The sequence below is a fragment of the Lingula anatina genome, chromosome 4 (assembly GCF_051362555.1).
Source record: "Lingula anatina isolate TDL-2025a chromosome 4, LinAna3.0, whole genome shotgun sequence".
In the NCBI taxonomy this organism is placed as follows: Eukaryota; Metazoa; Brachiopoda; class Lingulata; order Lingulida; family Lingulidae; genus Lingula; species Lingula anatina.
The window spans coordinates 6,075,187-6,102,342 of record NC_141770.1 but is presented as its reverse complement, the minus strand read 5'-3'; the positions used below and the strand labels follow the sequence as shown (position 1 = coordinate 6,102,342).

The window sequence follows — 27,156 nt, the reverse complement described above, 5'->3', positions numbered from 1 at the left end:
ACCCTCGCGATGCCATCAATCGCTGCGATTTACATGTGCCGTCTCTCAACTCCGAAGGCGAAGCCCTCACATGATGTGGGGTTGGACGATGGGGAAAGTTACCACTGGGACTGAGCTGTCATATTCTACAAAAAATCCACGGAAAATTGAATATAACGTCATCATCAGACGCAACCAAGATCATTTGGAAAGAGTTGCGAAGGAGTACCTTTTGCAAGATGGAAGGAGCGAAGCGGAGATTATTAGTGATTACGAGAACGGTGCTCGTGAAGCTGAAAAGGACCTTGGCGGAGTTCTACCGTATATATATGCTGTTAGTCTTAAATGTTTGAGGGATTCGCCAACATATCAAAACACTCATCTTTTACAAGATGACAGGTTATCATCAGCCCTGCTAACCATCCTCGACAAAGGTTTGATGGAGGGAAGTGTTCTACGTCAGTTAAACAGATTGTTGTTAGTTGGGGTTTTAATTCAGCCATCTCCAGAAATCCTTCAGTTTTATAAAGAACTGGAGAGACACATGTCACAGGTATGGTCCGAATGGCATGTTAAGATTAGGATAGATGCCTGCCATCAATGGTTACATCTGTCTGTACTACACAAGCAGAATTACCTTGAAGAGCAGATGAGGATTTTCTTAAAGCACTTGATGAGTGAGGCAAAGCTAGAGAGGAAAGAACTTGGAGGCAAAGAAATTCACTGGCTTGTTAGTGTTCTACAATCTGCAACACACTATTCTTGTGCACTGGAAGGAAAATGGGTGGATGAAAATGATGTAAGACATTTTTTACAGGAGCTGAAATTCGACAGTGAATTCTCTGAGCCGAGAGAAGTGTACAGGTATGTCAGTCTCTGTAATAATGTTGAATATTTGGTGCCCTCTGACATTTTATGGAAGGGGTTGGAGATTCTGCTTTGTGATGGAACTGAAGAATACAAGAGACTTGCATTTCTGTGCATTAAGTGGATGTTGGGCTTAGCCCGAAAGCAGAAGTTGAATAAAGGTTTCATGGATGTACAATATGTTACAGAACTTGCTGAGATATTTAAGAAGCATGCATCTTTGTTGCCATTGAGACAGCAAATTGGTATTACATGGCAATTTAGTGTAATGTATTATTCTGATCATGAAATGCTGTTGAAAGTTGCTGAGAACTTTGTGGCTACTCTGAAGTGCCGAATAAGAGTGCCTACCGGAATAACAGTGCCCCCCGGAAAACTTTCCAAAATTAATAACAGTGCCTAGCGGAATAACTGTGCCCCCTGGAAAAATTCCCGATATTTAATAACAGTGCCTAGCGGAATAACTGTGCCCCCCGGAAAATTTTATCAATTTTAATAATTTCAATGAATAATTGTAATGGCAATTTTAAATTATATTCAAATCTGGAAAAATTATGTTTATTAAACATAAAAAACACAATATCTAGACAAATTAACCTTTGATTTTATACACATAGTTTAACATATTTTAACTATTTAGAGTAATCTCTATCACCAAGCTCCCCTGGAAAATTTTTTTCAATCGAGGTGCAATTTGGTGCATTTTAGGGTATTTATGTAATTTTTTTTTACATCTTATGTGTCACTGAATTGTCTTGTTTTAGATGTTTTGAGGAATTAATTTAGTAATGACATAACAAAGGTTAAGACAAAATTATTTTCCTGTCTATGCATTCACTCAGTTTAGTCAATCTTGAAGTTTAAGGTTCAGCAGCAGCAGTTCCTATAATGCTAATTTAAACTTTCAAAAATTATAGAACATACTATTTCAAAAAGAAAAAAAAAAATTAACTACTTTAATACTTACAGGAATCAAGAAAAAGGGCTTCCTATATTGAATTATTTTTGGATTGACCAAAAAGTTGATATAATATGTTGTTCTTACCATTTTTCACCTTTCTGAAAGTAACTGGTCAATTGACTTTGCGTGTGGGAGCGCTTCATCCTTAAATAAAACTGCCGCAAAAAATGTTCTCTCCTGTCGTTCAGCGCAAAGCGACTCCCGCTACTAATTATACGTAGTTTGAGATGTAATTTATAATCAACAACTTCAAACACCGTGAAATGAATTTTTCAGAATTAAAGAGATTAAAATCACACTTATCACCAATTTGAGTTCTTCGTTTGTTCATTTACATGATTCTATTTAGTCATGGAAATTCATATTCAATGCACGCGAAATACTGACGTGACCCAGTTTTACAACGCTACTGCTTTCACAAAACTAACCCGTAAATCAGTAGAAAATCTTCTCCAAATTTATAAAATCAACAAAGTGCACTTAATTTTCTCCATTTTTATCAGTGAATAAACGTAAACTATAAAAACACACAACAGGCGGTCTTAATTTCGGAACATGACGAAGTGACAGAGAAAGTGTATTTGTGACATGTGACTAAATGTTGTCGAGAGCAGTTGCCTCGTTTCGCTCTGTCTCGTATACTTCAAATAAAGCACAGAACTGCGAAAACGAGGCACTCACAGGGAGATAGCATACGCGCATGCGTATTTTCGTTACTACTAAATCAAGTGCTCAGAAGCATGGGATTACGTACAGTATGTAAATAGAATGCCATATTTGCTTAGAAATAAATATAAATTTCAGTTAGCATGAGTGAAAATATACTTTTTTGTTCCATTCAGCCCAGCGAGGCGGTGCTTTCGACAAATTTCAGCGCGGCGCCTCGCTCTTTATATGCTGGAGAAACACTAAAAACAAGTTCGAGTGTAGTGCTTGCGACAGGTCATTAATAATTATTAACTTGTCAAATGAAACGATCATCAACATTTCCGAAACGATCAAAAATATTTCCAACCGGCACAGTGAGTGCCAAATAACCGTGCCGTGTGGAAAATTATTAATCGTGCCGGGGAGAATAAGATCGTGCCGGGTGGAAAATTTCCGGAAAAAAAATAAACGTGCCGGCACGTTTATTTGGCACTTCAGAGTAATGCACAAGATATCGATGGGGAGGATGGTTATAGATTAGTTCAAGCTTACCTACTAATGGATTGCAATACAAATATTGCTTTTTTAAAAAAAGTGGTTGATTTAGTGCAAAATCAAGGGAGAAATATCCCTCCTTTCAAATTGCTTTCCATTGCTTGTCATTTGATGTGCCGTCATGGCTATTATGAAGTCTTCAGTGGAATTCTTGATAGTTGTTTCCAGTCTGGTCTGATGAAGGAGGAATCATTAAATGTCATGAAGCCTCAAGGGTGTATGTGGATTGTGGAGTTGTGTGGAAGGTTAGAAATAGAGCAAATTGACAAGTATGTTGAGAAGATTCCACCAAGCCTATACAAAGCAGATGGTATTCAATACTGGGCAGAGAAATTGAAAATCAGATGTCAGCATTCCTCAACGCAGGCTGTTTCAGCAGCTGTACGGAGGATTCTTGGTGGTCCCCACATGGCAAGAGTCACACCAGTACTTCCCATATATCGTGCTGTTGTGGAGTTCTGTTTGAATGAATTAAATGAGCCTGTAGACATGAAGCTGGTGCCCAGAGTCTTTGATGAAAATGGGTTCCTCAAAATGGAAAACATGTCTGCCTTGCCAGAAAGATGGAGAAGAATAGCAGTATGGATTCTTCATGATGAAGATTTCTTTATCAACAAGCCAATGTTAACTGGTGAGTTAAAAATGTGGTTGTTGTATGTAGAGATAGCTTTAGTAATCCCACCCTGCTGCCATGAGCAGCTTGGGGTTATAACTAACACAAGCTTGACTTCAGTGTATTGAGCCTATTTCTTCTATATACTTGCTGGTTACCCACTGAGGGCCAGCTTATATAGCCATAACAACAATGGGGTACTGAGAATAACAATAGGGTACAAAGGACAACAATGATGTATCAGTAGAGAGTAACGTAGACAACTGACGCTTGTATAGTACACATCTCATATAAATTCAACATATGTAAGTAGCAAGCTGTGCACCTGCCTTGTTGATTTCAATAAGCATTTATCAGTTATACCTATAGATGTTATATAAATTTGACTGTGGCTATGTACCTTTTTTTTTTTTTTTTTTTTTGTGAAATTTGAGTACTTTCTCTCTGTGTATTCATGTCAAATAATAAGTACTATACTCTGCCTCACTGAATCACAGCATGTAACTGTGGTATATATTTCCCAGGTAACAGTGTATTATTTCATGTTTTAAACAGAGGCCATCTTAATTTGAATGGTTATATGTCTATGTGATAAAGTTTTGACATGATTAGGTTTTCTTTGTGTAAATATTAATTTTTCAGTGCATTCAGGCACACATTTCCTCTCAGTAAGACATTGAAATATGTTTTATGTTAACATTGATTTGGGTTTTTTTATTCACCAGGTGAAGCAAAGGCTTACAAAAAATTCCTATATCAAGCAGGATACAGAGAGGTTCTAGAGGTGCCTTTTTTTATGGTGAAAGAGAAATCTGCAAGTTTGCACAAGTTTTTGAAGGAGGAATTGGAAAAAATCCCTCACATAAGGTAAGGAAGTAACACTAAGTTTTCTGAACAGAGTAATTCTTTAAAAATATTGTGAAAGAGGTAGACGTAACACTTTGTGATAGAATCTTATTGCTATTTGTACTTTTTCCTTGTTTTTTTTTTTGGGGGGGGGGGTTGCTTGCTGCCTGTTTTGCACAAAGTAGAATTTTTTGGCATAACTAAGCTAAGAATACAGAAATTGATAACTGACAATAAAAGTCATCCTTGTTTTGAGATCTGGGCCTTAAAACTATTTACCCAAAATTGTTATATAAATTGAGTGTACTTCATCATCACTGGGTGCCATCCATTCATAGCAGGTTGACTGTCATGGATCACCACATCTCTCAAATACTTGAACTATACTTTTTTTGACCTGTTTATTCTTTTATGTTGTCCATGTATGTTGTTCTTGGTCTTCTTTTCAAACATTTCTTATTTACTAGTAGCTTTCTTTCCAGTAGCAATTGTTGCAAATGATCCTTTCAATGTCAAACCGGCCAAGATTTTGCAAAAAGAAAAAAAAGGTTTTGCCTTTTTTCAGAAACTACACAGACCTAAGCTGTCATATTATAATGAAGTGTTACTCTTATGGTCTCCTTTCATCTTCTTAAGTTTGAGGTCAATCGGTGCATTTCTATGGGAGAAGCAGTCATTTGGTGCCAAAACTCATAAGTCTCTTACACCTATTTTTGAACTTAAAATGCCAGAGACCTCTTGTTTGTTGCATTTTGTAGAGCTTGTCAAGCCCAACACTGGAATTGGTGTCAGTTTTTATGTACAGACACATTGACCTAATCTCTTCGAACTGATGAATATTCATAAATTCAGGTCGAATTTGAAAATCAGCATGATCTTACCATTTTTTTCTGTACAGACGGATGTGTCTGCACATATAGCCTTTGCTTATGCTGTCGTTGTCGTCATCGTGCACTTTCATTATTACATAACAGTACTCTGAAGTGCCAAATAATAGTGCCTACTGGAATAATTGTGCCCCCTGAAAATTTTCAGAAATTAATAATAGTGCCTAGCCGAATAATTGTGCCCGTGTGGATATTCTTAATCGTGCTAGGGAAAATAAGATTGTGCCGGGTGGAAAATTTCCGGGAAAAAAATAATCGTGCCGGCACTATTATTAGGCACTTCAGAGTAAACTAATATGAATACTGTTTTACCTTTAATCTTTAAGCTCATAGAACTGATGAATATTCATAAAAACACAAGTGAAATGCCAAAATCAGCCTGATCAGACCATTGTTCCATTTTTTTTTCAGCATATTCTATCTACCCTTATTGGATAAAAAACGTGAAACTATCTTGTGTCGGAACTGATGAATATTCATAAAATACAGCTTAAGTTTGAAAGTCAGCCTGTTCCATACCATTTTTCAAAAAGTTATTCTGTTTTTTGGGGTTTTTTTTAGGATATTTAATCTATGGTTATACAATTAAAATGAAAACCATTTCAATTTTTGTCTTCAAACTTGCAGAACTGATGAGTATACATAAAATACAGGTCAAGTTTAAAAATCAGTCTGATCAGACCATTTCTCCAAAAGTTGTGCTGTTTTTTACTTTTTTCAGCATATTTTATCCACCATGAATTTGATTCTTAGGCATGTTAACAGTGTCATTATTGAACTAATTAGACAGTCATGTAAAAGTGTTCTTTTGGCATTTTCTGCACCTAAACAATTTTGGTAGTTGATTGTATAAAAATGATGGTTAACCTGTAACCTTGTATTGTGTAATATAGTGTCAGAAATGGAAATAAAGTCACATCAGTGCAGTTTCAATCTCTCACTATGTTCAGAATCTCAAAATGGTGCAAATTGGAAATTTAAAATTGTTCTATTGATATTTTCTCATCTCCGCAGTCTTTTATGTACAAACACAGATGTGTCTCTACATATAGCAGTTACCTGCGTCTGTCGTTGTTGTCGTCGCCATGCACTTTCACTGTTAACACGATTAGTGGAAAGCCATTTTACCTTTTCGCTTGAAACTTACAGAACTGATGAATATTCATAAAACGCGGGTCAAGCTAAAAAATCAGCATGATTGGACCATTTTGTGAAAAGTAAGGCTGTTTTTAAGCTTTTTTTTTTTTTTTTAGCGTGTATCCAACACCAATAACATGATAAGTGGAAAACTGTTTTACCGTTTAGCAAGAAACATTCAGCATTCCTTTACTTAAGCAGTATTTTTTTTTTTTTTCACCCTCTCACACAGATTTCGGGGTCCCCAGAGGATGTCATCCATAAAAATAAAAAAGTGTGGCCTTATGTTCTTTCACCACGAATCGCGTTCGAAGAATTGACCAAACTTTTAAACCATCTTTACGTAAAACAGTGATATGCCGCAGGCTGAATATAAACAGAAGTACCAATAACTGAGAAATCAAATTTACTGAGTTAATCAGGTGACCTCATTTCTATGCTACCAACGTTATTTTCAAAGAAAAAAGTTTGTCAGGAAACATTTGCCCTGCCGTGTTAACATATGCTTGGCAGCATGGACCACTCTCTTGATAGCTGTCTGTGTGTCGTGAGCAATAGACAATGCCAGAGCAAGTAATATCGGGAGCAGGGGGCTTCCCCATAGGGAATCACTCTATTTGTTTGAGAGAGATACTATGATTGGCTAGCTTACTTTGTCTGTGAATGTTATCATTTTTTATATCTTGCCTGATAAGTAAATGGAGGGGGAAAAAAAAAACGCTGTTAGTGAAGTATGTCAAATGATGACTGTAAATTCAAAATGGTGACACTTAAAAATCTTGCTGGTCCTTTGGACTGCCGAAGTACAATTTTTTACCATCTTGACAAGTTTTGGCTGGTCATCAGTGATCAGACCTACAGTTTCATCATGACTGAAATTACAGGAAAGAAACAGGACTTAAATACAGCTTTAGCTGGAAAACAAGTCTTATTGGTTGATTTTTCTGGCCATTGAATGAGATTACATTAGTAAACATACATTACACATATGTTGAGATTTCCCTGTAAACTCCCATATGTTTAGCTCTCTGCCAGATACAGTTTGTAAAAGTCTGAAATTAACAGTGTCACATAATTAGGAATCAGTGATAATTATGCAGGTAAATGTTGCTTGATATTGCATGTAATTTTACAAAAGAAAAAAATTATTTTGTGTAATGCTAACATAAATGCTATAGATGAATAACAGTGCCTTATTATCCTCATACTCACTGGGGTTATTCATATCGTGTTAATAAAACTAGATTAAAAGTTTGAATAGCAGCTTTATTGGAATATTGTTTGTTATGTTTTATTTTAATTTTTTTTTTCAAACACTGGCATCTTCAAGATGTGATCCCACACACCCGAAGCTTTGTACATTTTCTGTATTTCCACATAAGCTATAATATTGGTGTTAATACCTTTAAACATTATACAAAATTATTTTATGCACTATCATTTTTCTCATTTTTCACAATATGTGAAACTGTAATCTTATTGACCATGTTACCTATTGTGCATGATTAAATTTTAGTGTTGATTGACTGTGCTGTTATAAACATTATTTATTAAATTGCATCAGATTTGACAAAATGACCTATTTTCTGCATCTTTATTTTCTGCTTTGTGTTTCTACATTTGACAGCTTTGCTGCCTTGTTTTTACTTCATATTTGCTGTGTGGCTATATTTACTAAGACTTGTGCCTGTACATTTGCCAGTTTTTCTGTCTCTTTTCTTAAGCCCCCTTTACATTGGGTGGCGTCCTTTCTGCATTCTGTAGTACGGCCGCGTTTGAAATTTAAATAAATTACTGAGTACGTTCTGACAACTGGCTGATCATTGAGCATTCATTTTGCAACCAAAGTCATGCTTGTGGCTCCTTTCTACAACCACAGCAATGCCAGTTTCATGGTTGCACAAAGGAAGCAGAAAGGACGCTGTCCAGTGTAAAGGGTTTTAGGTACAATATTTTCAAAATTAACACTTTTTGGCACTGTGTGGAGTTAAATAATTTTTGTAATAAGATTATAAGGTTTTTGCTGTAGAATACTGCATGGCTTTAGTGTTTCATCATGAAATATTGAAGTTTTTCATTTGCTTTTTTACAGGTTACCCAATAATTAGGAGACCTTTGAAGTGCTTCCTGACAGCATTGAAGAGGATTTGATAACTCTCCACTGACATAAAAAAAGAATGGAGCCAATGAATGTTGAACAATAATCTGAAACCAAGTGCACTAGCTGTAATCTAGGCCTTTTTATTCTTGGTCTTGCTAGTAATATAAACAAGGCCATATCATAATAGTGCATATTCATGGTTGAGAATCTTCACAAGTGACTTTAAAAAATAATGAATTCTGTTTTCTTATATTGTCTTTGAGCACTGACATAGTGACTGACATTTGGTGTGAAGACAGTGTTAAAGTTACAGTATTGGGGTACACTCTGATTGTTTAAGGGGTGTGCAGGGGTGTCTTAATCACCCCCTTCCAGGTTGGTCCTGTAATCACAGTAATATGGAAATTGAAAATGAGGCAAATGCTTGCAGAAGGGAAATGTTTATGGTGAGTTATGTTGAATGTTCTGATGTTAGATTTGTTATCTCACTAATTGAATTGTTAGAGGTGTAAAGCATTGTACACCTTTCATGTTGTCTGGAAATAAAAGATGTTTAAAAGTATTATTAGAAATATTTCATTCCATCAAAGTAGGTGATGACTGCCCTATAATGCATATTCATTAGAGTTGTATAAAGTTGCTCAAATTCAGCAAAAATAACAATATAAAAGCCATTTTCAAGCTAAAAGTATATTGAAAAGGTAAACTAAGTAGTTGTTAACATTTCGTCTCTTTTACCTTTTACACTCAAAATTCTCTGTGCACCAAAAAACTGCGTCTCAGCTTTCTTTGTTTCACTACAGGTAGAAACAGATCAAATATGATGGGAAATCATTTTCTAAATAGTAAACCTAAAGATGTACTAACAAAATAAAATTATCCAACTTGAACGCGTGAAATGGGTTATTGTCTTAACTCTGAAGATTTAAAAGCTAAGAACTTTACTTCAAATACTAGGATAATTTTTAAAAAATTGTATTTAAAGAAGTCCCTAAAAACTAAATGAAACAAAATACATATAAAACTTTCTTGCTCTCTTACATAGTAAATAACCATCTATTCTGAAGCCAATTCACATGAGGTATTGCAATTTAAGCAGCAGCTACAGAGGAAATGTAAGAGGGCATTCCCAGAGAATTAGAACGATCTCACTAGATCGACCTAACTCCCTGGGGGTTCATGCTAAATTGCAGTCAGCTGACCACGGACGGAAGATAATTACCCCCTTACAGCTTGTAGTAGGCAGGAAGGACATTTAAGCCAGATTATCTGACATCTAATCTATCTAATCTAGTGAGACTCCCCATTGGGATAGATGGATCTTAAATCTATAGGAATGCACCCTAAGATCTTCAACAAAAAGTGGCAGTGCATTTCAAGTGATGGTTTAACTAAAATATTATTATAAGAAAACTATGTAAACTTATTTTTTCAAACTTATACAACTGATAAGTATTCATTAAGTACAGGTGGAGGTAGAAAATCCACTTGGTTGTACCATTTTTTTCAAAAGTTGTTGGTTTCTGTATTTACTTCAGTATAAATGCAATACAGATACGGACATGAGCTTTTTCCATGGAACCGCGGAATTTCTGTGTTTTTTAATTCAATTCCTAAGGTGGCCCCCGGACCCCTGGCTGGTTAGGTGTAGGGTCCCATGATAAATGTTCAGAGGTTTTTTTTTTATTTTATTTTTTTATTATTATTAATTTTTTTTTTTTTGAAACCTAGGTTCATGTCTGCAGATATCACCCTTTGAGGAAAAACAATTTGACCTACTATTCTCTTCAAACTAAAGGAATGATGTATATTACTAAATTAAACATTCTTCATAAAGTTGGACAATTTTTGTGAAATTTTCATTTTTCACTAATTTAAGGTGTGATCTTCAACTTCCATCTTCCTGAAGACCTTTTGCTTGTCACATTTCCTGAATATCTATGTTACCTGCTGTGCATGATTAAAATTGGTGGTGATTAAGCATTATGTAATATTACATTAAAATTGACAAAAACCCTATTACTGCCACTGGGGGGGGGGGTGTCCGCGGATGTGAAGCTGACCATTTACCCCCCTTCCCCCCCCAACCCCCCAGTGGCGTGTGGTAAAGGGCCAGAAAAAATTGGTATTTTAGAGGGTGAATGGCACCACTTGGTATGGTTTAGAACTATGATTCAGCTAGTCAAAATTCTAATTTCAAGAGGGGAATATTGGTTGTGATATATTTTTCAGAAACCGAAGGAGGGGGGTCAGGACCTCCTGACCCCCCCCCCCCCCCCCCCCAAATCCACCACTGCAGAATACTAGTCTCATTGGATTATTTTTATTTTATTTCTTTTTTTTTCTTTTTTTTTTTTTTTTTTGTAATGAATTTTTGGGGGTAAATTTTCATTTTTTATTGGCATTTTCAGTGTGGGATCTACAACTCCCATACACCGAGGCGTGGTTATTGCTGAGTGAAAACTATGTCCAATACCCCTTGCTGACTTCGTGAAATACCGACAGCAGCACAATTTTTGAACGCCTCTATGGAGCCTAATAGTATCATTTAAATCCCCTCTCTAGTTAAAGATTGATCAAATATTTTCTGTTCTCTCAACCGTTCTTATTTCTATAATCGATCTCCCAACACCCTGATTCCTGCGTAATAAAATGAAGATATAAGCAGCGCGTGGAATTGTTTAGAACATGTTCAAGGCATTTGATCTCCCACTGAGTACGTGGATGCGAACGATAGGCCTACAGAAGCTGCTTAACGATAATTACCCCCTAGCAGTTTCAGTAGGCGTGACAGACATCTAAGCCGCTTAAGTTAACTGTAATTTAGCGAGAATCCACTCGGAGATAGATCGATCCACAGTTAGTACGATAGGGTCTGGGAATGGTCCCTATCACACTAGTACTTATTGATAGTGAAAATCATTTTAGTTTCTCCTTTAACAGATGACGAGCAGTGGCGTGCCTACCCTCTAATATCAGGGGCCCTTACATATAGTATTTTTAAAAAATCACTTTTCAGTATTTTTGTACCAGATAAGACTACTAGCGCCCCGTGTGGCCAGACGGTACGTCATGCCCAGCTGTAGAGGACGACGGCTCACAGAAAAATTACTACAATCCCACTTCGTGTAGCTCTACCTAGTGTCCCTGTTACACTGCCTGCGACCACTTGAAAAACGATTTTGACCCACTCTCACAAATATTTAACAGAAGAAAACGCCGAAAAATGTCTTCAATATTTAAAGTTCGTTAACAGTGGTGTATGAAATTGATGTTGACTATCATATATTTCCAAACCCCAACTTTGAATGGAGTGGGGGGGGGGGGGGGGGGGGGGCACAAGTCACCATATATTGTATAATTATCAAAACCTGCGTTCGTGATTCCACCACTGGCCAGGGTAACGAAGACGTCTATTTTAAGTTTTTCCAGATGTTTTTTTACAAATGTGCGGCGAGTGTCAGAAAAAAAGAGGATCAAAGGCCACTTAGAGAAAAATACCATTTACATAACAAATCAAATTTTACCATAAACAAATGCCAATCTCAATTAACACTCAGATGATAACTAAAGCTGTCGAAGAGAGTCATGGCCCTCAGAAGTATAAATTTGAGTGGGAGAAAACAAAGGAACTCTTTATTTGCGTAGTTTAAAATATGTATATTATCTATGGCTGGTGAAACACACTACATGTAGTGCGATCTATTTTATCACAGGTGAGGTGAAAATAACTTAGCTTAAGCTTTGTTCATTGGAGAAAAATGATAAACTTCTGAGAGCTGTTTAAAAAAGAGATTAAAACCAAGTTATCAGCTCACTTTATCTACCCTGAATGAAATTGACAGTTATATAAACACACGTCAATCATTACACTGATAAGTTAGTATAGGTGTAATAGATACAGTGACTACGCCAAAAGACAACGCGACATCTCCAGAGGTACTGATGAATGGAAAAGACTTTTTTCTTTTTCAGTTTACTCATGTTTATTCGCCGCCAGTTTTAACTCAACTGCTGGGATTATGTGATGGGCGGTCGCACTTGCCAATACTTCCATTCATTCATTTTATCTCGATAGGGTTAAGAATAAAACAGCTTCCATCATGACTGATCCAGCTCAAATTCTATTCAAATTTTTACCCAGTATCTCGATGCTTTTAGTTTTTGAGGGTAGTAAGTGATTTTTATCTAGCTTTTATCCTTCAGCAGTAATTCTTTTTCACACTAATACGTAATTTCATTCTAGTACATTTAAAAAGTTTTATTCAATAATGGTGCTATTACAGGGCAAAAAATTCCAGATGTTATACATTTGTATTTTATTGGTTTAATAAATTATTATATATTATCTATCTAATTTGCAAAATCTTGTTATTTCAACTTTCTTTCGAACGGGTCATTGTAAGAGACGCCACATTCTACAAACATGATGCCTACCACATTCAAAAAGGACATCATTTTTTCAAATGAAAGTCAAATAAATCACATTGTAGTCTAATATCACGTTCTAACGTTAAATAAATACTCTCTCTCTCTCTCTCTCTCTCTCTCTCTCGAGCGCGCGTACGTGCCCCCATGCAAAAGCAACAAAGTATTAAGTAGTAACCCTGTAGTTATTAATTTTTAAAGGTATAACAAGCAAAATATAGCCGGAAATGGAATTTGATCGCATTTTTGGTACTGTTGTCCTTAATCGCCGATAGCATTAGGCCCTATTTTTAATTTCTTTTTCAAAACGGAAAATTCGTCATCATCTTTCCCTATAATATCTCTTTGCGATTTGTGACCTTATATTTTTTCTTTATTCTATTTTAACTACTAGGTCTACTACTTGAAGTCAGCTTGCTGTTACTCAAAATCATCAACCTAAATCTGAGAGTTACCAGACAGTAAGCCTCAATTGAAAAAAATCAAAACAAGAGGGGAATATTAGTGTAATTTTTTTCAGAAACCGAAGAGGGGGTCATAGAAACTCAAAATCATCAACCTAAATCTGAGAGTTACCAGACAGTAAGCCTCAATTGAAAAAAATCAAAACAAGAGGGGAATATTAGTGTAATTTTTTCAGAAACCGAAGAGGGGGTCACGACCTCCCTGGCCCCCTCTAAATCCGCCACTATCAATATTCTCTTTCCCTGGCGTTGAGTTTTGTGGAAGTGTTGAATCAAACCGCATGATGAAAGACGCATGCGCTATATTTGTGGAATAAAGTGGTGTATTTTAACAACAAGTGGACCACAGTCAAATCTTCATATACATGATTTTGGCAGTGAACATTCGTGAACAGTTCCAGCCACAGTCCCTCACCTAAAATGGGCCATACCTGTCTGTAATTTGCATAACAATAAGTTGCTCATCATAGTGCGAGCTGTCTTCCCCAATGCTCACTAGGCAGTAGGACACATCAGGGTGAAGACGCAACAGCATGTGTGGTACAGTTGCAAGGTCGAACTTTTATGAGGGGAAGACACAAATGCATGTTCCGTAAGTATCATTTTTTCTTAGTAACCTTAGTCAGTAGATATACAAAGCGTGAAAGAATGCAAGGAAAATTACGAAAAGGATTTATGTTGCGATTCTTTGTTATGTTTTGCCTGTCGTTTCTTTTATGTCACTCAGAATGTAAGCTAGCTTAAAAGTAAATGGGAATATTACCACAAATATCACAGACTAATTTAGATGATAATATTGTACTTGTCACAGTTCTGAGCTTTTGGTCCAAAGACAAGTGTGCCCTATCAACGTGTACATCAATTTTATGGTCAAAATATGGCGCACAAACGCGTGTTGCATAGCGATTTTAGATATTACAACATTGAATAGTAGGTAAAATAAATTAACGTCCTTAGCAATAACCTCCACGAATTAAAGAATTGTTTTCAATGTTTATTTTTTCAAAGCAAGATATCTCAAATATCTTTATTAATAATCTCATATCTTAATTTTGGCGTAAGGTCAACACGATGTAGATTGGTTTTTTGAGGGGTGCTATCTGAGCCTGAACATCGGACAAGTCAGTAAATTCCCTCAAGCGCCCTCTTCATTTTGATGTAAAATGCATTGTTGTATATTTTCCAAGTCTGCCCGTTTAGTCAAATATTGTTTACATTACTTTCTCATTTCAGAAGTCCGCTGAGATACTGAGTACTGCACAACACCCGCCTGCTAGCAACCAAGCCTTTCATTCACTTTCTGGAACCAAACGCAAATTCATGCATCTATTGCATTTTAATAAAAGCTGAATAGATAAGTTTGTCATTGCTTGTTTCTTTTACTTTGACATGAAATAATGTCGATAAAAATAGATGTTATAATAAAGGTATGATAACTGTTTGAGCACTTTCGAATTAAATCCGCTAAAATTGATCTGTAAATTTTGCTTGGGATTGTTGATTTCTGCAGTAACAGAAGATATCTAAAACCAAAAGGTTTTCTAAATATTCCTAGTATTTTGTAAATTATTAAGTTTGAGCACTTTAAGAATACACGTTCAAGATTTTCCAACAGCACACATTAATAAATACAATATGTGTGAATTTACGATTTTGCTTTTTGAAAAGCTATTCGATATTTTATTCAATAGATGGGTCCATTTTTGAAGGATTCTGGTTTTTGTTGCAGAAAATTGATTCAAATTTCACGATCTTCTTATCATATGAATACTTCAATTTAAAATTTAAACAGAAAAAATGAGAAAGTTGAGAGACACTTGAAATGGCAACAGTTGAACTTTGCTTCTTCCAAAAAAAAAAAATAATAATAATAAATAAAATAAATGAAATAAATAAGTAAATAAATAAATAAATAGTAATATTCCGATCTATTTGAAAAAGGTCTTATTAAAATAAATGTTTGAAATATATTGATCCCTTAATTTAATTTTGTGACGTAGATTTATTTCCACAGACAAAAAGGTTATATTTATATGAAATTGTGGAAAAGTAAATTTTGAGACCAATAATATAATTATTATTTCTGCATGGTACAAGTTCATATCCCCTCAAAACTTTGCTAACACAATATTTAAAAAAAAACCTTTAATAAAGCTAATTGCACGGATATTATAATATTATTTTGTGGTAATTTTACGTGCACGCGCTTCTCAAATTGGACGAACTCGCATCACCCGTCACCCCTCAAAAGAATGGAATCGCCGCACTTGTCACCCCTTCAGATGGAATGGGCTCGCCCCACCTGTCACCCCTCAAATGGAATGGACTCTCCCCACCTATCACACCTCAGATGAAATGGACTCGCCCCACCTGCCACCCCCCCTCAAAAAGGATGGGCTCGCCCCACCTGTCACCCCTCAGATGGGATGGACTCGCCCCACCTGCAACCCCTCAAATGGAATGGACTCGCCCCATCTGTCACCCCTCAGATGAAATGGACTCTTCCCACCTGTAACTCCTCAAATCGAATGGCCTCGACCCAGTTGTCACCGTTCAAAAAGGAATTGTCTTAACTGTTACCCACCTCAATGCAGTCACACAAACCACACTCATATCAAACTATAAAATAAAGTCATTCTAGTGTGATTATTAATTTATTTAGGGCATCTTTGCGACAGAAAATCATGGTGAAGAAATAAAATTAAATATATGCACACTTGGCATAGACTCTAGTCAAATAATATGATTATAGGTCAAGGCCGTTTAGACAGAGGTACCTGCTTGTGACTGACAGCAACGACATCTTGACTTTTACATACTTGTTAAATTTTAAATACTCATTAGAGGTATTTAAACTTTGTATGACATATTTTAAGTGTGTTGGGCTCATTTTGGAACGCCTTTGGATCTGGTGGATGAGGTTGACACATCTGCGTCGCGTCCTCTTCAAATAATCCTGGATCCGCCCCTGCTTAGCGTAGCCAGTCTTCCTCTGTCTTCTATTTAAGTAGATCTATATGCATATATTCAAACAAATACGAAAAATAACATAAACCATACTTATCCTCTTTAAAGTAATATATTAAAGCCCCAATCAGGCTCTGCAGTGAACCTTCAAGGTGAATGTTATTGTTTTATCGATTCGGCTGTTTTAACATCACAACCGCACATCCCAGCACAATGGTCACGTGAGCTGATTGTGTCTGTGACGTCAATTAGCAACAGACATTTGTGAGATTTGGGAGGAAGTCAAAGTCAACTCCGTCCAAATTGTTTGAAATATCGATAATTTCTCGTTTATTCGCTGAATCGCGACTTCTTTTTTAAATATACGTGTTTGTTGTACACGGCTTCATATTATTTGATACAGGGAGAACATATAAAAAATTGCCAGTATGAAGAACTTGAAGATCAAAGTTTTGTTGATGTTGCTACTCATGCAACCTCTCCATGGAGGTAAGTATATCATCAAACTATAGACTTATGTAACTCTTTTGCACCTTTTTTTGTTTACAAAGCAGGCGATATACATTAAAACAACTCACGGGGAACCAGTGTTTTTTCACCATTCATTAAGCACAAATTGTGATGTTTTTTTTTTAATTTGGTTTGTCAAAATTCCATGCATTCAGCATCTTACTTTGTGTTTTTGTTTTCTTTTGTTTTGTTTGAGACTAGTTCATTAGACCCTACTTTCTCTATTTTTTTATATTAATTTAAATTAATCGTGCTTCCTATACTTCTCTGCCCTTGGTTGCTTCCTTGCTTTCCATTTTTAAGCTACATCCTTTCTTTTCTTTGCTAGCTTTTGCCTTGAAAAAAGCTCCACAAAAGTTCATGGTGTACCACAAACTCGCAATTTCATTCATCTTTGCGTTTTTTGGCATCATGTTACTCAGCACAAGTTATATTATTTGGTTCAATTGGAAGAAGGTACTGAAACAAAATTTTGTGTTGTACATTTTAAATTTAGTCTGCATGAAAGTATAAAAACAGTTATCTCTTATGAATTTCTGTGTTAGATAACTTTAAAATATAAAATAGGTAATTATGATGAAGAACTGGAAATTGCTTTGTTTCTGCTGTAATCAGTTTCATAACATTATTGTTTTATTTTTACATTTCTTTCCTTTCATTTCCTTTCTTTTCCTTTGCCTTATTAATTATAGTGGTCATTATCATTTCAGAGAAAGCAGAGTGGTATCATAGTTGTTCCCAAATATTCTGGTGAACATCACTATAGATACATGGTAGCAGTTCAAAATGGGCTGAAAAGAGGTAAAAGTGATGCTAAGATCTTTCAAGTTGTTGATTCTGATCCTTGTTGAAAAGCTTAAACTAGTTATTATTGTGTGAAAGATAATAATAATAATATATTTTAATATTTAAATGACAAAAATAGAAATAGAGATATAGGCCAATGAAGAGTCTTACAGTTGTATATAATATTGTTGAAGTTGTTGTTTAACTGTATTTATTCCAAACTATAGAAATATGTTGTTTTGTAGCAGTAAAGACACCCAAAGTCAGATTGCAGTTGATAGGAGACCAGGGGGTATCTCCTGAATATAATCTGAATGAACATGGGAGGAAGCACAATTTCCTTGGGGTAGGACAGAAGAAATGGTTTCTATTGTATACAAAAGGTAAGCATCTTGAATATTTTGGAGCACATATAAATTTCTTTTCCTGCAAATATTGATTCAACAGTATTATTAGCAGCTAACTGCCATTTACTTTATTACATTCAATTTAGCATGTACAGTCTTAACTGGAACATCAGGTCACAGTTTGCTGTTCATCTATGTCAGTGGCTATATTATATATATCATTACTGTTACTTTAAGTATCATGTTAACTCAGTTATGTTGACTTTTTATCATAAAGTTAAGTGCAGAGCATGTTCAGAGAGAGTTAGTGAAAGAATTCTTGGTGATTTGTTAAACACCAAGGTTCTTATGGTATTGTTGTGCATTAACTAAATTTATTTTTAGAATTAAACTACAACTCTGTTATATTTGATGCATGTTGTACTCAAAAACAACACACTAACATTTAATCATTATAGTGAATCTTTTTTATTTTAAACTCAGAGTCCCTGGGAAAACTGAAGAAGGTTGTGGTGTACATCAGTGATAGACCAGGAGCTCAATGGTAATTTTAAAAATACAAACTGGAACATCACAAACATATTTACACTATTGGACCTGTATAAAGAAAGTTCTGCAAGTCAAATGAAGATTATTTTTGTCATTGTTCTGAAATATGTTTTGTGTCATGAATATCTTGGATGCATCTGTAGTTGTACCACCAGCGTTAGCGCTGGCGGTACACATGGTTTCGGTCCCGTCCGGATCGTTCCGCCGGCTCCGCCGGCTCCGCCGGTTCCGCCGGCTCCGCCGGCTCCGCCGGACGGCTACCGTTACCGCTTCTCCTCCTAGACGGTAAGGCCCCCCGTACCCATCTCATGGATTTAGGTCACCTATAATCTCAACTCGTTCCACGTAAAATTTGGGCTTTGTCGGTATTGGGGTCTGGGTGTGGCACTCATTGCAATGCACCCTTGTCTAAAAATGGCAAAATTAAATGCTAATTATCTACCCTACGGAAGGAGTTATGGGAAAAATTTCTATAGACGGCTTTCCAAAAGTCATATGTGTAGATTTCAAATATACCCTTGGATTTGACCTTTGACCTTTACTTCAAGGTCAAATGGGCCAAAATTTTCAAAAAAATGAAATTTTTTACGAAAAAAAATTTTTTTGCCCTGTTATTCAGACACCACACAGACTTAACCAATAATATTATTGGAAAGTGTTACCCTTCAGGTCATCTTTCATCTCCATGAATTTGGGGTCAATCGGTGCATTTTCACGGGAGTAGCGGCCATAAGATACGGAAACTGAAAACTGTCTCTAATTCGGGAACCGTTAATGCTAGAGACCCATTCTTTTTTGCATTTTGTAGAGCATGTAAAGCCCAACACTGGAGGTGGTCTCGTTTTTTTTGTATTCCATACGGTTTTCGAGTTACGCTGTATCAAAAAGTACATATTGGTGGTAAAAGCAAAATGTGCAGTACGGTAATGGATAATAAATTTTGAACTCTGGAAAAATAAAACATTAGGCTTGGCAAAGCAGACAACTTGTGTTCAAAAATGACATTATTTCATCAAATTTGAACTTCTGAAACTTCAGAGCACCTCCTATTTCAAGAATTTTGACCAAAATGACATTTTCTTTATTTTAATTAATTTTTCTGTACAAAATTTAAGGCACATTATGGTAACTCCAAAATTATAACATTTAGTCCCTTATATCTCCAAAACTGGCAGAGATAGGTCTATAGTTACTATTGAAGTTGAATAGGAAGTCATATACTGGCAATCTATATGTGACCTTGAAATTGACCTTTGACCTACTTTTCACCATGAACTGAACTTTGCAAATTTTTCTTCCCTTTTATCTCCAAAACTGGCAGAGATAGGTCCATAGTTACTATTGAACTTGAATAGGAAGTCATATACTGGCAATCTATATGTGACCTTAAAATTGACCTTTGACCTACTTTTCACCATGAACTGAACTTTGCAAATTTTGCTTTCCTTTTATCTCCAAAACTGGCTGAGATAGGTCCGTAGTTACTATTGAACTTGAATAGGAAGTCATATACTGGCAATCTAAATGTGACCTTAAAATTGACCTTTGACCTACTTTTCACCATAAACTGAACTTTGCAAAATTTGCTTCCCTTTTATCTCCAAAACTGGCAGAGATAGGTCCATAGTTACTATTGAACTTGAATAGGAAGTCATATACTGGCAATCTAAATGTGACCTTGAAATTGACCTTTGACCTACTTTTCACCATGAACTGAACTTTGCAAACTTTTCTTCCCTTTTATCTCCAAAACTGGCAGAGATAGGTCCATAGTTACTATTGAACTTGAAAAGGAAGTCATATACTGGCAATCTAAATGTGACCTTAAAATTGACCTTTGACCTACTTTACACCATGAACTGGATTTTGCAAATTTTGCTTTCCTTTTATCTCCAAAACTGGCTGAGATAGGTCCGTAGTTACTATTGAACTTGAATAGGAAGTCATATATCTCCAAAACTGGCAGAGATAGGTCCATAGTTACTATTGAACTTGAATAGGAAGTCATATACTGGCAATCTAAATGTGACCTTGAAATTGACCTTTGACCTACTTTTCACCATGAACTGAACTTTGCAAATGTTTCTTCCCTTTTATCTCCAAAACTGGCAGAGATAGGTCCATAGTTACTATTGAACTTGAATAGGAAGTCATATACTGGCAATCTAAATGTGACCTTAAAATTGACCTTTGACCTACTTTACACCATGAACTGAATTTTGCAAATTTTGCTTTCCTTTTATCTCCAAAACTGGCAGAGATAGGTCAGTAGTTACTATTGAACTTGAATAGGAAGTCATATACTGGCAATCTAAATGTGACCTTAAAATTGACCTTTGACCTACTTTTCACCATGAACTGAACTTTGCAAATTTTTCTTCCCTTTTATCTCTAAAACTGGCAGAGATAGGTCCATAGTTACTATTGAAGTTGAATAGGAAGTCATATACTGGCAATCTAAATGTGACCTTAAAATTGACCTTTGACCTACTTTTCACCATAAACTGAACTTTGCAAATTTTGCTTCCCTTTTATCTCCAAAACTGGCAGAGAAATTGACCCTTGACCTACCTTACGAAGAACTTAAATTTGATTGTACCATATATATTTTTTGCAATAGTTAAAAAATTCTTGTTGATTGCATTTTTACAGCTTGTCAAGCACAAAACTGGTGGCTGTGTCCCTTATTTTGTGTATGTGGGGGTCTACATGAATGAGCTTGCTCCAGCTGGTGGTACAATATTTGGAGGCGGTATCGCCTCTCTGATCCTCTAGTTTAAGTTATATTCATATTGTTATGTTATTTATAGTAGATATTTTTACATATTCAGATGGAGTTCAATGCCAGTTTAACATACTCTTATGTATTTTTGAAAAAAAACTGTTAGCTAGCTTTTCAGTTTAGTTGGATGGAAGCCCAGATTTATTTGAAATATTGATTGTTAAATGTGTTGTATAAAGAAATTTGAGTGAATTTTTATTATTATTTTTCTTTCATTGAAGGAATGTGCTGGATATAACAGTATATGATACAGTATCTGGCTGTGAATCCCACTTCAGCAGCAATGGATGCCTCACAGTGGGATACACCACTTTGGAGTCTTGTAAGAACTCCAGGTAAGTTAGAGACTTTCTCACAATTGATGAATAAGCATATGATGTACTTTGAATGTCTGCTTTTACAAGTTATCAACAAATAAAATATGAAAGATAATAATAATAATAATGATACATTTTCTGATTTCTTAATGCAGTATTTAGTTTTTCTTCAACATGGAATGTACTCGTAGTAATTTTCATGTAAAATGTCCGTACTTTGTTATTTGATATGATTTTTTTAATTTATTATAATATTTTTCAGGTTTGGACTGCAAACTTGCCTTCTGTATTTGTGGTCTTGTCATGGATGGACACGCTGTTCCAGCTTGAAGCTGGCCCCTGTCCTTCTGTGGTTTAACAGCACCTTGAACTACATGTTTGCAAACATGCTGCTTACCAGTACCCTTCTCAGTGCTGTTGGTGTCATTCAGCTTGATAGAGGCATCTTCCTCTCCAGCCTCCTTGTCAATATAGGAACATTCCTTGTGAATGGCATATATGATGTAGCAATGTACAATATCAGGTGCTATGACAGAGAGGACACTGGTGACACTGTGCTGCAGAACCTGGAAGATGAGCCTCAGTATGATGACATGTAAGGAGCCAGTTTATTTTGTGTTCATTTTAAGACTCCTCATTTCACAGTTATGTTAGAATAAAGTTAAAATTGTCTTTACCTTTGGGAGTTGACCACAGTTCTTGCTAATAGCGATGACTGATTCTGTATGGGGCTGGACACTTGTTTCATTTCATAGACTATTTCATTTGAGTTAAATATCCACAGTATTGAAATGATTTCACATTTTCTTGCTTATGTGACACATGTTCTGAGTGTGTAAATGGATTTAGTAATTATAGTCAGAGTGTTATTCTACCAATAATACTAATTCTTGACAACATTTCTTGATTGAAGAAATATTCATTAATTAGTTTTTTTTTTTTTTTTTTTTTTTTTGCAGTTGCACAATCAGTGATGGGTTCCAACAAGTTGTGCATGGAAGTGTGGAGACCATGATGAAACAGGTGGCTTATGACTTTGAGAAGGGCTATGATTTGGCACATGCAACTGTTGAACACCAGGCTATGGCACAGATTGAAGAAATGGTTGCCAAGGAAAATTTGGTTGTCAAGGAAGATATGGTTGCCATGGGAGATGTGGACAACAAGAAAGGGGTATTTATTACTTTTTTTCTATTTTTAGTTTGTGCATGCATGTATGTGCCTGTACAGATATCATGGATTGCCTTTGAGACATACATGTATTGCCTTCTTGTAATTAAAAACAGACACTTGTATCATTTCTGTAATGTTTGACAATATATTTGGCTTGACTTACAAGCACATATGTATATACAAGAACATAAAAAGACATTATACTAATATTGAGGTATTATAGTGCAACATCAAACCACCACCAGAATAAATGTCCCCATCTGTGGAATATTTGGACTATATTTACCAGTCAGCAGAATCAATTATTGGATGATTTTCAATATTTCAGAAAACACCCAGCTTCACATATGCTCCTCCTCCTAACAACCCTAGGCTAAACTCAAATATGCAAAAGGAGATGCAGGCAGAAATCCCAAAATCCCATGCTGGGAAGATTTCCAGCTTCAGAAATGCAGATGTTTCATCTTTTTACAGTCTCATTGCTCACTTCAACCCAAGTTTTCTCATCTCAGGTAATCATATATATATATATATATATATATATATAATAGTATGCTATTATATTATGCTGTAGACATGTCTATATGATGATGTTTTTTAATCCTTTTTGATAGCGTAGAACAGATGTAACATCCTAAAATTTTGATTTACTGTTTCCTAATTTATGTTCAACAGTAGCAATATATGGCTCAAACAAATAACTTTTTATATTTCCCTTTACATATCCCTTGTTTAATGCAATTTTAGACAACAGCAAGAGGAAAGACAATGCACATGATGTAGCAGTTAATATTTGGGAAGGTAATTGTCCATTTTGGTATCATCAATGTCTGTCATTTCAGTAAATTATTTTAAAAAAGAATGAATATATAAAAAAAGGATAATGCATTTTCATGTTATCCAACTTCAGCTTACATTTTGAAGATATTTAGAGCATTGATTTCAACATAAGCTTCCTTGCCCTTATTATAATTAAAACAGTGATTGTGATGTTAAACAGGGGTAATATTAGCCAGCATCATTTTTTAGTTAAACTTCCACATACTTTTGGCAATAATTCATTTCCACACAAAATGTTCCAGAACCATCAGATGAGGTGCCATACACTGAGCTGAAGTCGCTGGAGATGATGGTCAACAGAAAGCAGGACGGAAAGTTGCCCCACTTTTTGATCTATCCAGCATTCATTTTGCTGGTCGTCTCCATGGCTATGGCAGTATATCTCAGCATTGTGTATGGTGGAGAGCTGAGTGACAGCGCTGTGTACAACTGGGCTGCTCTGGTAGGAGTGGCACTGGTGGAGGACTTGTTTGTGTTCCAGACACTGAAGGCAGTTTGTGTGTATGGTTACTGCCTACTTTTCTCAGCAAATGAGGCTAGAGAGGATGCTCACAGGCAGGAGCTTACACAGCTTGTTAAGTTCTAAAAAACTCAGTGCTCTGTTGCCAGTGGAACCTTTTACTAAGTGATATAATTCCAGAAATAGTGCAAGAACTTTTATCAAACAGAGACTCATGGAAGCCTCATACCCCCATTGCAGAACTATGCCATGTTTATGATTTAAAAAAAAGATTTAAAATCATAAAAAATATTTTGTATTGAAATTTCTTATGGATCAGAATTGTTTTTATATATAGACGAACATACTGCCTTACTATTTAATACATTGCAACAGTGCAAAAAACGTGACCAGAATCTCCTTTTTTATCAATAAATACTGCCATTAATGATCTCATTCACTTTTAAATAGACATTTTTTAAAAATAACTTCAATGATCTGTGATAATAAAATATGCCTTGAGTATTTTCTGAATTTTCTTTTTCTTTTACTGACCCTCGTGCTCAAGTTTTAAATAGTAGAATACAAGTTTGTAAAAGAAGACAAAGTTTCATGGATAATCATGGCAAATAATGCTTGTTTAAGTTTGAGATATTTCGAATTTGAATAAAACCAATCTTTCATTTTAAAAAAGTAGTCAAGCTATTGAAATCCTAGAAAAACCCAGTTGGTTAAACAATTCAATTAACAGACTGAAATATATTCTATACTTTATACCTGATTATGTTATATGAACCATCAACTTAAACATTCATTCAAAAAAAAAAAAAGTCCTATCCTAACACCTCTTCATCAGATTTTTTATTTCATACAGTATTTTTTATTTTTATTATTTTATTTCATACAGTATAATCAAAATCTATTCCCATCTGTTGCCCTCTGTAAGGTATCTGCATTTTTTTATTACAACAATACAATTTCTAGTCTTTTACAGTACTTTATTGCATTTCAATTAGAAAAAATTATGTCATAAACATGTTTAGATCAGTGACCAAGATCACTGTTCACATTAACTGGAAATCAAAAGTCATATCTTCACCTGACTTATGTAACAATTATCTACGGCATTTTCCTTTCTCAATGGTGACTCATATATACATTTTTTTGAAATGGCATGTATAATTTACAAATTCATTTTCTATAGAGTAAGTAGGCCTACTGGTAAAGAATATATAAAAGATCTGACCTGAAGCTCCTTCAACTAGCCGTACTGGATACCTTTTTTTTACTTTTCATGCCACCAGCTATTATCAAAAAAAGAAAGAAACACGATACCCTAATGAATGGATAATTTAAATGAAACAAATACAAAAAAAAAAAAAAACACAAATCATAGATATCCTCTAGCTATCTTGTGCAGTGGCAGATTTAGCGGGGGGGGGGGGGGGGGGTCCTGAAATTAGAATTTTGATTAGCTGAATCATAGTTCTAAACCCAACCAAATGCCACTGTTCGCCCTCTAAAATACCAATTTTTTCACGCCCTTCAGCAGGCCCCTGAACATACGCCAAAGGGGGGGGGGGGAGTCGGCTTCCCACCTTCAAATAATCCTGGATCTGCCCCTGCGTCCCATGTACTAACTCCAACTAACTCCGACTAACCCTAATCTGTACTTACCATATGTGATCCCGGACTAACATTCCTACGACTACCATTCCTGTCACACCGGCTTGATTTGCAGATGAATAAACGTCAGTCACAATTTTGTCCATGACTTAGAGAATTCGGTTTTTGGGAAATAAGCGTCACACATCTTTCCACATGAGAAGGGTATTTTCTAAGCAGATATGGTTACAGCGGTGACTTAGAATTAACATAGTGTTTATTTACATTCGGCTATCGATATGAAAAGATTTACATCAAATAAGACAGTGTGAAGACTTTTCCTTCAGTTCTTCCAAAGGAGAGCTTATCAGGACATTAACAGAAAAATCTTTTAAGAAAATCTTAAAAGTGAAAGCCTTATACAATTCTGACTTTTCACGGGTATTACATTTTGCGATGTTTATAGAAAAAACTCAAAGTTTACTCCATTTTTCAACTTTTCTTGTTTTATTTAAAAATTAGACATATGTGGTGCAAGGAAGGAAATGAAGATCTTTGAGTTTTATGTTCACTAAATACGAAATAGAAAATGTTATCCCCTTCTCAAAATAAGCAGAATAAACAAATGCTTCCAACTTGACATATGTTGCCAAACAAAGTTGAGTTTATCCACAACCGAAATACAGGTCGATTTTCCGCATTTAAAGAGTAAGAGAAGAATTTATTGTTTTATGAAAAAGGTAATTTTAACACAAGTCAAGGCGGTATTCAGTTCAAGTGCAATTTATTTGTGCATCAAGAACATAATTAAGAAGCACGTTATTTGATGCTTATCAATTTATACGATTACAAGTTGTCTTGAAATATTCCTGAGAGCAAGAGCAAGAGAGAGAGAAAAAACCTAATTAAATTCACCCTTGTCGAACACAAATAAATAGAAAATAAATTGAAATGCATTCAAAATGTAATGGTTTGCCGATATCCATTTTCACTCACTTGGAAACATTAGATACGCAGTTTTTTTTTTAACCTAGACTATATATCGTAATAATAACCTATTATCGAGTGCAATTTTCACACAAAAGCCGTGACGTCTGCAGCGCATCTCTGAGGCAAGTGCAATATACATTCTTCGCTCGTGGAAAGATTGTGTTATTGCAGAAAATTTCTTTCTCGCCAGACGACAACTGCAAACTTTGGTAAGGTTTTTTTTTAATCACCATTAAGATCATCAAAGACATCACCATTACAAATCTCTGATGTGAACATCACTTCCGGCAAATCATATATTACTTCAGGGGACCTAATTTGCATATAAGAGAAAAAATGCATTTTTTTTCTGATTTTGACTTATC

General features: G+C 35.4%; 2 protein-coding genes and 1 long non-coding RNA gene across 3 annotated transcripts; all 3 read left to right on the top strand.

Moving 5' to 3' along the window:
* Window positions 1–2,962: 2,962 nt before the first annotated feature.
* Window positions 2,963–9,156, top strand: LOC147762148 (uncharacterized). The gene is made up of 3 exons (XM_087010718.1): window positions 2,963–3,641; window positions 4,349–4,490; window positions 8,586–9,156. Exons 1-3 carry the CDS (start codon window positions 3,014–3,016, stop codon window positions 8,599–8,601), a joined length of 786 nt encoding a protein of 261 aa, XP_086866844.1. The 5' UTR covers window positions 2,963–3,013; the 3' UTR covers window positions 8,602–9,156.
* Window positions 9,157–13,375: 4,219 nt separating this feature from the next.
* Window positions 13,376–14,850, top strand: LOC147762147 (uncharacterized). The gene is made up of 2 exons (XR_015334114.1): window positions 13,376–14,078; window positions 14,720–14,850. It is a non-coding gene; the product is annotated as an uncharacterized LOC147762147 (long non-coding RNA).
* A 6,778-nt stretch (window positions 14,851–21,628) lies between these two features.
* Window positions 21,629–24,617, top strand: LOC147762146 (uncharacterized). Its single transcript, XM_087012048.1, has 6 exons — window positions 21,629–21,762; window positions 22,007–22,339; window positions 22,704–22,917; window positions 23,246–23,429; window positions 23,665–23,718; window positions 24,000–24,617. The coding sequence occupies exons 2-6, from the start codon at window positions 22,119–22,121 to the stop codon at window positions 24,341–24,343; spliced, it is 1,017 nt and encodes a 338-aa protein (XP_086868174.1). The 5' UTR covers window positions 21,629–21,762; window positions 22,007–22,118; the 3' UTR covers window positions 24,344–24,617.
* Window positions 24,618–27,156: the final 2,539 nt, after the last annotated feature.